Source organism: Phaenicophaeus curvirostris, chromosome 3 (genome assembly GCF_032191515.1).
Source record: "Phaenicophaeus curvirostris isolate KB17595 chromosome 3, BPBGC_Pcur_1.0, whole genome shotgun sequence".
Classification (NCBI taxonomy): Eukaryota; Metazoa; Chordata; class Aves; order Cuculiformes; family Cuculidae; genus Phaenicophaeus; species Phaenicophaeus curvirostris.
The window spans coordinates 19767971-19781728 of NC_091394.1; the positions used below are offsets into that span (position 1 = coordinate 19767971).

Sequence of the window (13758 nt, forward strand, 5' to 3'; positions counted from 1 at the left end):
ACCTAATGTTGCTGCTCACTCTCTGCTGTACACTTTAAAATAACATGTAACTGTGGAATGGAAGATGTGTCACACAGGAATGTTTGACAGTCATTAGCTTTAATGACAGACAGTAGAGGAATCATTTGAAGAGTTGAATAAAGTTAGCATGGAAAGAACACTGGTTTCTGCTTAACTTGTTTTCCTAACTGAAGAAATTAAACAGTCCCATAATACACAAAAGCCAAACCAAAACCAATTAACTCTAAGTTGGAGAAACACAGGAAAAAAAATCATCTGCTTTCAAACAAAAGTTCATCCTAATACATGATTAATGGCAATACCATTCCCAATGAAACACCTCATTAGAAATCAAAGAAATCAACGAAGGTTCCATATATGAATGGAAAGATTTTTTCTTTTGCAATACTTACACATTTTACTGAAGGATTTTTTTTTCTCCCAAAATCAAAATCTATGTTTAGTAACAGACACTAAGACAGAGAACAAAGTGTTATACTTAAAACTGACCACCAAGTTACAGCACTAAGTAGCAAACTCCTCTCCCATGAGAAACAATTACGAAGTTAGTCCTACCTATAAAGTCACATCTACATGCAAAATGCAAGGCTCAGCGTATGTTTGCTACAAGGAAAAGAAAGAGAAAAAAATAAAAGGAGAAACACTTATTTACTAGCCAAATTTTTAACTTGCTACATCAGCACTGAAAATAGAATTTTTGGGAAAGAGACAGGGGAGGAGGGGCAAGTTGGCTTCTGAATATAAACATAAAAAATACAATCAGTGGTCATAGGGAGGAAATATAATTTCATCACAAAAATAAAATGTTTCAGCATATCCTCAAACTTTCCTTTGGTAAAAAAAAAAAAGCTAAATACTCAGATCTGTCTCAAAACAAACACATTTTCCAAAGAAATTTTATATCTTCTGTGTTGCAAAAGGTAAACATTTCAAACTATGGAGAAGTTTTAAACTGGTTCTAATATTCCATCATCCAGGCAGGAGGATCAAAATTATATGCAGAATTGGATATTTTCCAAAGGATTACTACTTGCTGAGAAAGTTCAGTGCAGCTGTTATGTCAGGCCATATGCTCCAACAGATGTTCTCTATTTACCACTCCAGATTGCCTCGTTTGGTATTTCCTTTTAAACTTAGATTTGACCAAAGTAAAAAAAAAAAACAAACAAAACCCCAAAAATAATTTCTGCAGTCTATGAACAAGCAAATTACTTGAATGAATTTTCCAAAGAAGATGCATCTCACTGATTCTTCAAGGAAGAAACAGTAATTTGCCAGTTAGACTTGGAATTTGACATGGTTCATACATGGGAGTGATCTCACTGTCAGATAGAAAAGGAGAGCAAAAAAGGACCACCTTGTGCTAGGAATGGTAAATTTAGGACAAGTGAATGGGAATTTACCTGGGAAACAGAGAGAAGGAGGTCGGCTGCGATGGGAAAATTGACAAAACCATCCTCAAGCAGACCCCTAATGGAGAACAGAGAGGGACTCCTCTCTCAGGAGTATTGCTGTGCTCCTAGCTGAAATCTCTGCACCTCAGTGACTTCTTCTGGCCCTCCACCATATTCACCACCAGGGGAAACATGCACTGCCAACCTGCAGAAGGTTTTGTGTTGCTGTTTTATCACTGTTCCCTTTTACCTATAACAATACTTTGAATGTTACACCTTACACAACAAATCAGTGCTCCAGCATGCTGCTAAGAAAGCAGGGCAGAAGATTTTAGAAAGCGTTAAGTTCTAAAATCTCTCCTTATTTAACCAAGAGCACCAGGGGGTGAAGTAGTTAATCTGATAATTCATTAAAAAGGCGAGAATGACTCTTCATGAACACAACAAATCCTGTCAGTGGGGTTTCCCATTTTCAGAGACAAAATAGTAACAGCATATTGAGAAAGGGGGCAAAGATTGTTTTATAATTAGACAGTAAATTTTAATAGATCATGTGTAAAATGATTCAGTTGAACTGTCAATATTGTTTGCATAACTTGTTATTTGATAAGACAGCACCACAATTTATTAGATTACTTTTGGATCTGCAGTTAAATATGAGCCATAGATAGGAAGTGCTTTGAATGGCTCTGAAATTTCTTGGAGATGTTGTAGCCTATGAGTTGGAAATCAGTTTCCCAAAAACTTACAGGTGTAAGCTATACAGCATTTTACTCTCCTCGTCTGTAAGGAAAATGGCTATGAAGATTTGATGTCTCAGTAAGTGACTTCAAAACGGATTCATAGAGGAACTTTACAAAATGCCAATTAATTCCTGCTCTGAATTTGTTTGGAAATCAATTCCATATTTCTAGAAATCATGACTATGTTTTCTGTAGGTGACGCTAAAATCTATAATTTAACTTTTCCAGAGTGTAGAATTGTACTGTAAAGTACCATGGAGTTCCCCCATACACAGCTGTGCCTTGCTATGGCACATCCACTGCCTGTGAAAGGTCAGCTGATTAGTCTGGAGAAGCACAAACAGATATTTACTGTTTTGTTGTGGGTTTTTTTTGTTTGTTTGTTTTGTTTTTTTAAATTATGATGACGCAATAGCAATTTCTGATGAGTCTCTGTAAAATCTTAAAGTAACTGATTACTGGGGTGGAAAAGCAGAGTAGCCCTGTAACCCACTAATGACACCAATGCGATTGCTAATAAAAGGACAGAGGGTTTGTACTACATTGGGGAGACCTCTGAAGCCAAGTTGCTTAAAACTGTCTTGGGATCTTCAGCTTGATTAACTCTAGCCACTGCTTGTGCCAACCAGGTGGCTTCATTTGCTTTGCTTTTGCTTAGCTTTGCATAATGGTGTGGCATAAACCTAATTTTATCAAAGCAGCAGTTTTTCTCTGTTCAGTAAATCCTTGGTTTCCCTTTTTCCCCATGACAAGATTTTAAGCGTAACAGCAAGGAACCATAAACTATTCTATGCAAAGTCTGAGCTGCGAGATGAAATGCATGTTTTTAACTGCAATCTGAGACTTGCAGAAAATTTGATGGAGTTTGGCAATTTATATGAAATTCTCGCTGGCTCACAGAACACAGGGCAGAGGTTTAAGAACACCTGGAGTAAAAGCATCTCAAGGAATGGGAGGGAGTCAAATGATTATATAACCTTTAGGAAGTGAAAAGGATTTTGTACTACAAGAAATTCTGACGAAAGTGTAATATTTAATATATTCAGCCACTGGCTTTGATCCAGAGTAAACAGATATGAACAACACAAAAATAATTTTATTAATGCTGAAAACAACTGTCATTTAAAACACTTAATTAGAAGTAAATCAGTATGAAAGATTTAATCAACTTTTAAAATTGGTTGTGGTAGGATATTGTACTTGCAATTAAATCCTTTTAAAGAAAGAGTAGGAAAGTTTTATTAGAGCTAGTACCCTCTAAATCTCCCATTTGAATGAAAAGCATTTAAAACATACAAGCGAAGTTTAGTGCTAAGCAAGTAGATTTGAACATTGTGAATATTATCGTAAATCTATAATTTAAAAAATAATTAAGCTTAAAATCTCTAAGTCATCTGTCTCTGTGCTTGGAAAGTTCCTCAAAGAACATGTTTAAAGTTACTACAGGGAATTCAAAAAAGTTAGGACAGGGTAAAAATTTTAAAGTTATTAAAGAGAATGGATAAATTACCATATTTTAAGTTATTACAGGGAGTGGATTAACACATAATGCAGTGGGTGAACTATTGGCTGATGGGTTGGGCTCAAGGGGTCATAGTGAATGGGGTTACATCAGGCTGGTGACCAGTCACCTGGGGGGTTCCACAGGGATCCATCTTAGGACCAGTACTCTTTAATACCTTCATAAATGACCTGAATGCAAGACTTAAAGACAGTTACTAACCAAGTTCACTGACAACATGAAACTGGGGGGAGCAGCTGACACTCTTGAGGGCAAAGAGGCCCTGCAGAGGGATCTAGAAAATTGGAGAGTTGGGCAATCGCCAACCACGTGAAGCTTAACAAAGGCAAGTGTCGGATCTTGCACCTGGGACGTGGCAACCCTGGATACATATAATCATATAATCATAGAATAACCAGGTTGGAAGAGACCCACTGGATCATCGAGTCCAACCATTCCTATCAAACACTAAACCATGCCCCTTAGCACCTCGTCCACTCATGCTTTAAACACCTCCAGGGAAGGTGACTCAACCACCTCCCTGGGTAGCCTGTTCCAGTGCCCAATGACCCTTTCTGTAAGAAATTTTTCCTAATGTTCAGCCTAAATCTCCCCTGGCGGAGCTTGAGGCCATCCCCTCTTGTCCTGTCCCCCGTCACTTGGGAGAAGAGGCCAGCACCCTCCTCTCTACAACCTCCTTTCAGGTAGTTGTAGAGAGCAATGAGGTCTCCCCTCAGCCTCCTCTTCTCCAGGCTAAACAATCCCAGCTCTGAACACAGGATTCGAGGAGCGGTCTCACCAGTGCCGAGTACAGAGGGAGAATAACCTCCCTGGACCTGCTGGTCACGCCGTTTCTGATACAAGCCAAGATGCCATTGGCCTTCTTGGCCACCTGGGCACACTGCTGGCTCATGTTCAGTCGGCTGTCAACCAACACCCCCACGTCCCTCTCCTCCAGGCAGCTTTCTAGACAGACTTCTCCTAGTCTGTAGCACTGCATAGGGTTGTTGTGCCCCAAGTGCAGGACCCGGCATTTGGCCTTGTTAAACCTCATGCCATTGGACTCTGCCCAGCAGTCCAGCCTGTTCAGATCCCTTTGCAGAGCCTCCCTACCCTCCAGCAGATCGACACTTCCACCCAGCTTAGTATCATCCGCAAACTTGCTAAGGGTGCACTCGATGCCTTCATCCAGGTCATTGAGAAAGACATTGAACAGGGCTGGACTCAACACTGAGCCCAGGGGAACGCCACTTGTCACTGGCCTCCAGCTGGATTTCACACCATTTCCCACCACTCTCTGGGCCCGGCCACCCAACCAGTTTTCCACCCAGGAGAGTGTGTGCCTGTCCAGGCCAGAGGCTGACAGTTTCTCAAGCAGAATGCTGTGAGAAACTGTGTCAAAGGCTTTACTGAAGTCCAGGAAGATACATCCACGGCCTTTCCCTCATCCAGTAGCCGAGTCACTTTGTCATAGAAGGCGATCAGGTTAGTTTGTCAAGACCTGCCTTTTGTGAACCCATGTTGACTGGGCCTGATCACCCGGTTCTCTTGCATGTGCTTCATGATAGCACTCAAGATCACCTGCTCCATGACTTTCCCTGGCACTGAGGTCAGACTGACAGGCCTGTAGTTTCCTGGGTCCTCCCTGCGGCCCTTCTTGTAGATGGGCACAACATCAGCCAGCCTCCAGTCCAGTGGGACTTCCCCAGTCTTCCAGGACTGTTGGAAGATGATGGAAAGGGGTTTGGCCAGCACATTCACCAGCTCCTTCAATACTCTTGGATGAATCCCATCCGGCCCCATAGACCTGTGGGTGTCTAGTCAGGCTAGCAAGGCTCTGACCACCTCCTCTTGGATCATGGGAGCCTCATTTTGCTCCTCTAACTCCTGGGTTTGTACACAGACGGAACAACTTTCTTTACAATTAAAGACTGAGGCAAAGAAGGCAGTAAGTGCCTCAGCCTTTTCCTCATCCCCTGTCACTGTTGTTCCTTCTTCATCCAATAGGGACTGTATGGTCTCCCTAGTCCTCCTTTTATTATTTATATATTTATAGAAAGATTCTTTTGTTACCTTTCACAGACTTTGCCAATCTTATTTCTAGTTAAGCCTTAGCCCTTCTGATTTTTTCTCCACACAGTCTCACTTCCCTCCTGTAGTCCACCCAAGAGGCCTGTCCCCTCTTCCAGAGCCCATAAACATTTCTCTTCTTTTTGATATCACTCATGATCTCACTGTTCAACCAAGCTGTTTTTTTCCCTGCCGGCTTTTTTTCTGGAACATGGGGATGGCTTTCTCCTGAGCTGCTAGGATTTCCTTTTTGAGGAGCTCCCAGCCCTCATGGGCTCCCTTGCCCTTAAGTACTGTCTCCCATGAGACTTTGCCAACCAGCCTTCTGAAGAGTTCAAAGTCTGCCCTCTGGAAATTTAATGCTACTGTCCTACTAACCACCCTTTTCGCTTCACCTAGAACAGAAAACCCTATCATCTCATGGTCGCTTTGTCCTAGGTGTCCTTCTACTGCCACATCCCCTACAAGGCCTTCTCTGTTCACGAACAGCAGGTCCAGGAGGGCACCCTCCCTTGTTGGTTCATTCACCAGCTGTGCAAGGAAGTTGTCTTCCACACTCTCCAGGAACCTCCTAGACTGCTTCCTTTCTGCTCTATTGTACTTCCAGCAGATATCGGGAAGATTGAAGTCTCCCACAAGAATGAGAGGCATTGATCTAGAGATTAACCCCAGCTTTTATAGAAGAGCTCATCAGCTGCTTCTCCTTGGCTGGGTGGTCTGTAGCAGACTCCCATCACAAAATCTACCTTTTGGTGGGCTCCTCTGATTTTAACTCACAGGCACTCAATCTCCTCATCGCCACAATCAATCTCAATGATGTCCAAGTCCTCCCTTACAAAGAGGGCTACCCCGCCTCCTCTCCTACCCTTCCTATCCTGCCTGAAGAGTTTGTACCCCACCATATATACAGACTGGGAAGTGAGAGGGTGGGGAGCAGCCCTGTGGAAAGGGATCTGGGAGTTTTGGCTGACAGCACGTTGAAAATGAGCCAGCATTGTGCCCTGGCAGCCAAGAGGATCAACCACGGCCAGTCGAGGGAGGCGATTGTCCTGCTCTACTCTGCCCTGGTGTAGCCCCACCTCGAGTATTGTGTGCAGTTTTGGGTGCCGCACTATGAAGAGGATATCAAGCTACTGGAGAGTGTCCAGAGGAGGGCCACAAAGTTGGTGAAGGGTTTAGAGGGGAAGTTGTATAAGGAGTGACTGAAATCACTTGGTCTGTTCAGTCTGGAGGAGACTGAGGGGGGATCTCATAGCAGTTCAGTGCCTCCTCACAAGGGAAAAAGGAAGAGCAGGTGCTGATCTCGCTGGTGACCAATGATAGGACCTGAGGGAATAGCAGGAAGATGTGCCAGGGGAGGTTTAGGTTGGATATTAGGAACAGGTTCTTCACTCAGAGGGCGGTGAAGCACTGGAACAAGCTCCCCAGGGAAGTAGTCATGGCGCCAAGCCTGACAGGATCCAAGATGTATTTGAACAATGTACTCAGACACTTGGTGCACTTTGCTTCGTTGCAAAATTTGAATACAATTAAGAAATAGGAAATTCAATATGATCAACACTGGAACAACACTGAACACCAACCTGCAAAAAAAGGGAGATGTAATAGAGATTTTAAGAACTACATCAAGGTGAAATACCATAAGAATGCAACTCATGGAAGAGCTTTATTCATTTTTACTTAAGTCTGTGGTAAAGTCACCTCAAAGTGGGATAAAACAGCCTTTATTCATTTGAAATCAAATTTCCAAGTACAATAAGGCAAATAGATGCCACCTCTAAATGAAAAGTTTATATCACAATAAAATTCCACATCTGTGTTTACACACTCCAGTAACTAAGCTAATCTCAAGGGCACTTCTGCCCTTCTGCAGAAAATTATTAAATTGATTAACAGCTGCAGTATCCTAAGTACTAAACAGCCAGCCCTTTGATGTAATATTGTCAAATGCGATCTACTACACAAAATTCACAAGTGTAATACCTTACAAAGTCCAATTAGAAAATAACATCACAGACAGGAAACAATTTCAGGCATGTGATTTTGACTTTAAGAACTCCCAACAGAAGAGCTCCCATTGCGCTGGGCAGCTAAAATTTCTTCTCAGAATTACGTAAAAAACCCAAACCAAATCTAAATAAATCTTCCACTGATGTAACCCAAAAGGTCCATTTAAATAGAATACTGCCTTAAATTTGCTTTACACATCACTGCAGGCTTGCTAACTTGCAAAGACACTGATTAGCAAAGACACATGCAAGGCTCAAAGGGGACCTTCTGGAGTGTCTTGACCAACCTGCCAGCAATTTATGCTCATTCTAATAAGCAGTATGCAATCAAAAGGAAGTTTAAACTGCAGTGGTTACCTAAAACCAGATAGATAAAAGGAGTACAATATATAATTGCTTTCAGTAACACTGTCAGAATATCAATAAGGTTACAGATATCTCATTATAAACATGTGGCATCTACTAAAACCATAACAGAAATGTAAACCAGCTACATAATAATGTTGCACAACATGGAGTGACGACTGAGGACCAATCAAGCCAAAAAATAAACTGGCCACAGCTGAAATCAAAGACAACATTAATGAATACTGGAATGTGACCAATCAGTGCAACCTGACCATGGGTCAAATCCACCTGGACAACTAGTGCTTCTTTGAATCTAACACTATGTACATAAGGCCTTATAATTTTTGTAGGAATGTAATATATGGCTTTTGATAGAGTTAATAAAAATGTGAATGAAATATACAGAGTCTATGTCTATCTCTACCTACCTACACATAGTATATATGTAGAGTGTTAGGTAGTTTATGCTTTTTAATTATTTTTTTGTACATGTGATAATTTTCATAATTCATATATTTTCAGCAGACAATAGTCAAATCTCTGACATCTTAATGTCAACCACAAGAAGCAGCAGGCTGGCTGCCAGCACAGAAAAAAAGCAATTTCCCTTGTCATTATTTATAGCTATACTTCTTTACCATAATGTGCTTTCCAAAAGTGGATCATTCACTTTTACCTTTCAGTCAAATGTGGTATATACAGTTTGAAAATGGACAATACAGTCATATAAGAGGCCTCTGTAAATGGACTTGGTTTTGATTCAGTTAGCTCATTGTTCATAGGAAAATACTATGCTTCTAGTTGTGATGGATTTTGTTTGCCAAAATGAGAACAGCAGTTTAAATCATTTTGTCTGAGACAGGTACCCAGTTATCAGATGGAGATGATGGAACAAGGAGCCAGCATAGGTTGAATCTAGCCACAGCTGCTCAATCTCACCTTCTCAGAAAGGCATCAATGGGATTCCTGTGTTATCTTTGCTAAAACTTTACATTTTCGCGCTACATAATTTTTTTCGTGATAGTAAACAAAATAGATAGAATGCTAAAATTTAATTTTGTGGAAGTGTTCATAATTAACTTTTACTTGGGAAAGGCAAGGGAGTCACAAATCAGCAACTCACTGCCACTACTAACAAGTGAAAACATTTTTTTCTACCATCTGCAGGATCTGTGCTAATTCTGTACTCTGTTCTTGTCTATTTATATTTATTAGGAAAATGTTAACATTTAATTATTTTAAAATAGAAGGCTTTTAGATTTTCCCGTTAATAGGAGATACTGTGGAAAACAGTAGCACAGCGCTGGGGTGAAAAGATCGCAAAATTAAGTACAGTACACGCAGCTTATACAGACTTCTCTTCATTCACAGACCTATGTGTAACAAGATACTCTAATTCAAGTTCTCTTTGTCTCTGGATATTATGAGAGGCTGTAGGCTGTACTTAAATCTTTATTTCTATGAGAGGATTTAATTTCTGCATATATTCAATGGTACACTTCAGTTTATCCAGGTCTTCTTGTCAAAAACAGTGACTATGGAAGTGCTTCTGGAACAGAAATCTTTCAATACTTCTTGGCCACCTGGGCACACTGCTGGCTCATGTTCAGTCGGCTGTCAACTGCATAGTAGCCATGCAGCAAACTTCCCTCATGGCTTCTACATGTAAGCCAGCACCAAGAATATTTGCTCCGTGTCAGAATGCCTGGAAGCTGTATCATCTTAAGATTATATCTGCCCAATCCAAAAATCTGACCATGATAAGGTTTTCCAATATTAGCCTGAGTCCTATGCTGCCAAGCAGGAGAAAGATGAGATAAAGGAAGAAGTGGAAAAACTTTGTTTTGGAGAGATTATGGCAGAAGTAATATATCTCTGGAAAAGAGGAAAAGCCACAAGCACACCAAAGGCAATCCTGACAAGCAAGGAGCTACTGGGATAGAAAGCTGGTCTGCAGGTTTAAATACCCTTCCAGAAGGAGTCTTGAGATAACTAGAAACTGAAATTATAATCACCTTAAAGAGAAGCAACAAGAGGGAAGAAAATACACATGTCTGAGGAAGGAACGAACATCATAACTTTTGCTTTGGTGGGCATGTGCTTCATGGTACTTGCGAAAGGCAATGAATGCTTCGCTACTGTTCAGACAAATTGAGCTGCCAAAACCAACTTCTGCCCATATTTCTTACCTCGCAGCTAAGTGCCTACTCTGAGTGATTCACGCCTTAGTCTTGCCAGATTTCTGGACAGGTCATTTAGATTTGATAGGCTCAGTTTCCCATCTGTATAACTGAGATAATGACACAGCCCTACCTAAGAGAAGTATTCTGAAGACAAATGCTGCAGGATCATTTTGCGGGGGTGGGGGGAGGGGGGAAAGAAGGGGTAGGTGCAGAGCCCATAGAACTTCCAAGACAAGAATTTTGTGATTTTGTGTCCTCTCTAAAAGTAGCAAACAAGAACAGATTATAGGTAGACAGAATGCACAATGAACATAGAATCAAAGAATGGTTTGGGATGGAAGGGACCCTAAAGATCATTAAGTTCCAACCCCTCTGCCATGGGCACGGACACCTTCCACTAGACCAGGTTGCTCAAAGCCTCACCCAGCCTGGCCTTGAACACCTCCAGGGATGCGGCATTCACAACGTCTCTGGGCAACCTGTTCCAGTGCTTCACCAACCTCACAGTAAAAAATATCTTCCTAATATCTAATCTAAATATCCCCTCTTTCAGCTGAAAATTGTTATCCTTTATCCTATCACTGCACTCCCAACATGAGCAACATGAGATGGAAAGGCTCAAGGTATTATGTTTACTTCTAAAACACCTATTTGATATTATTTTCTCTGTACTTCCTTCAGGCTATGGTGGCACTACTGAAGCAATTATTTTCCTGCCACTTCAACTGAGGAAGGCTGACGGGAAGCAGGCAGAACTTCTTTCAGTTTACCTTGTGCTCATGACCAAGCCGGATTATTTTTCACTACTGGGACAGCTGTCACACTACAACACTGTACAAAAAAAAGCAAGAGAACAGGTTTAGATGCACGACTCTAGCCTGATTCCCAAGAGATGCAAAATGAGAGGTGCACCTATGAGTGTTGCTTTGGAAAGGAGCTTTGTAGAACACTACCACTTCCAGGTTTGCATTTTCAAAGCAGGGGCCACTGGCTGTCATTCTGAAAGGCACAAAACCCAGCCAGGGCAAGCAGTGGTTTTTTGGAATGCACTGGCTATTAAAACAAAAAAAGCCAATAGAAAACCAGGCCCAGGAATAAAATCTTCAAATACCACTAACTTTGATTCCATCATGGTTACCATCTTGCTCTGCTCCCTCTTCTTGCTCTGCCTACCATTGATGGTCAGCATCCACTCTTCTCAGTGCTACGTTTGAGGGCATGCTGGAGCACATATCCTTTCTTTCTGCAGGAATTCAGGAAAATTTAAGGACATACTGTGCAATGCAGGGAATGGAAACTGTAGCCTAGCATCTTTTCTTCAACTGACCTAGTGACATTATGTGTTCAGTCTGCACTTCCCGTATGGGAAGTGCCACTGTGACTGCTGAGGTGTACTGCTGATGTTCATTAGCAGTTTGCCACTTACAACTCAGAATAAATAGGCAGAACGTTCCCTGGAGCCAAGACACGGACAGCAGAACTAAGAGACCAACAGGCATGTTGAATCCGAAGCGGTGGTTACATTTTATTAGATCTGTCAGTAATTCTGCCACTCTGCAGGAGGCATCATCTGAGCTTGTGTAACCCAGTATCTCTGCCCTATTAATCCCACCTCACAAGTATGAGGCAATAGGTGTTGTAACTAAGGAACAAAACTAAATATAAAAAACTACATTTAATAAACACCATGCACTTTATTCAGATACCCTCCAGAAAGGAACCTGGAGTTGACTACAGGACGATAATCTTATCAGTTGTATCCTGAATGAGGCCTGATCCACAAAGTTAAGTAATTTCTGCAGAAGCACAGATGACAGTGCATACTCTGATGGTTCTATGACAGAAACGAGAGCTTTTCTCACATATTTTTATAGGAAAATCATAATGGAAATACAGGCATTATAAAATAGGATAATGAAAAGATCTTAGGATTTTTTATTTGTAGCATAAAATTAACCACCACATTTATGTTAACAATCAAACAGAATGAAAACACAAAGTGAAAAGTCAAACAACCCATCTAGATTCTGCTTAATATTTCAAACAGAAGAGCTTAGGGGCCCAGAGGAAAAGTCTCCAAATATTTCAGGCCAGTGCTGTTTGACTACATTTCTGAAAAAAAAACCCAAAACCCCACCTTGAATTTCACAACGTAAAACATCCAAGCTATCCTAAAAAGATTGGATCCTACTATATCAGGAGAAGAAATAGACTGCACCACTACCTGTATGCTGTCTAAACCACATCACACAGCATGCTAACAAATGTCAGAAAATAGATGATGTCTCTCCAACATGCTTTTCCATTTTCATATCAGTATCACAAGAAAAGTAAAAAAGAACGATAACAAATCCTCCATCTCACTACATCAGATATAAAAGAAATGAATAACAGCTTCTAAGGAAGTTCAGTAAAATCCGACTTTGGCATGTGCAGCCTACACCAGACAGAAGGGAGCAGAGGATTCCCATCACAACGTATCTGTGGACTAAGAAAACCTCCCGCAAAGGCCATTCATGGCTACCCAAGAACAAACATACCCACAAGTATAAGCATAAACCATGCCTGCATCTGTAAATTGTCTGTATAATACTGAATAGAGTTATTCACAAATTACTTATATCCAAAGGGCCTGAAAGGGTTTTGTTACTGTAAAGAAGATGGTAATAAAATAAAGAGTTACTGATGGAGTAGGAGGCATTCAGAACAGAAGTGTGCTCGTAGCACGTACATAGAGTTAGAAGAAAAAGTATCGAGAGACTCAAACCTGTGACCAGTTCTCTGATTTCCAAATCTGTTGTCTTGCGGAGTAACCGTACTAATGCTGGGATACCACCACAGTTTTTCAGAGCAATTTTGTTGTCATCATTTGCCTTCCCATATACCAAGTTTCTCAAAGCTCCACAGGCACTACGGTGGACTTCTGTCATCCGATGGTCCAATAGGTCCACTAGTAATTGTATTCCACCTTGTCTTCTTATCTGAAACAGGCCAAAGCAATAATCATAAAATTAGTGAATGAACACCAGCTTTATATATATTACTCAATGTACTTAAGCAGTGATTTATGCAGACTATGATCCAGCAAAGGTATGCTGGAAGCCCTGCAAAGCAGCTATGCAACATTCCTTTGATTTCTCATACTATTTTTCCAGTCGCAACGTAACTGTATAATGATAAACCTGAACCTCTGTAAAAGTCGCCAAAAGTTAGTCAAGTGTGTTGTCTCAGCAAGATTTCTCAAGGTTCAGCAAGGTTTGCCTTGGCAAGGGTTTCTCCTGCACTGGAGAAACATCATCTGCTTTGGAGTGTAACGCATCACAAGCTAGGGGAAAAACCACAAGACTATGGCAAATAAAAAAAAAAACCCAAAGCATTTAATGCAATACAGTTTTTAGGAGTCCTTTCCTTTCATATTTAATTACTTAATTACTTGGAATGTGAGCAGCTACTGTAGTCTCCAAGAGGACATAATACCAACAAAACTCG

General features: G+C 41.0%; 1 protein-coding gene across 6 annotated transcripts in view; it reads right to left on the reverse strand.

Moving 5' to 3' along the window:
* The window catches only part of CTNND2 (catenin delta 2), a 662416-nt gene that overhangs the window by 140190 nt on the left and 508468 nt on the right, over positions 1 to 13758 (reverse strand). For all 6 annotated transcript variants that reach the window (XM_069853473.1, XM_069853478.1, XM_069853475.1 and 3 more), the window contains one exon: positions 13037 to 13250. In XM_069853473.1, coding sequence (XP_069709574.1) covers positions 13037 to 13250 — 214 coding nt within the window. The remainder of the gene's footprint in view (positions 1 to 13036; positions 13251 to 13758) is intronic.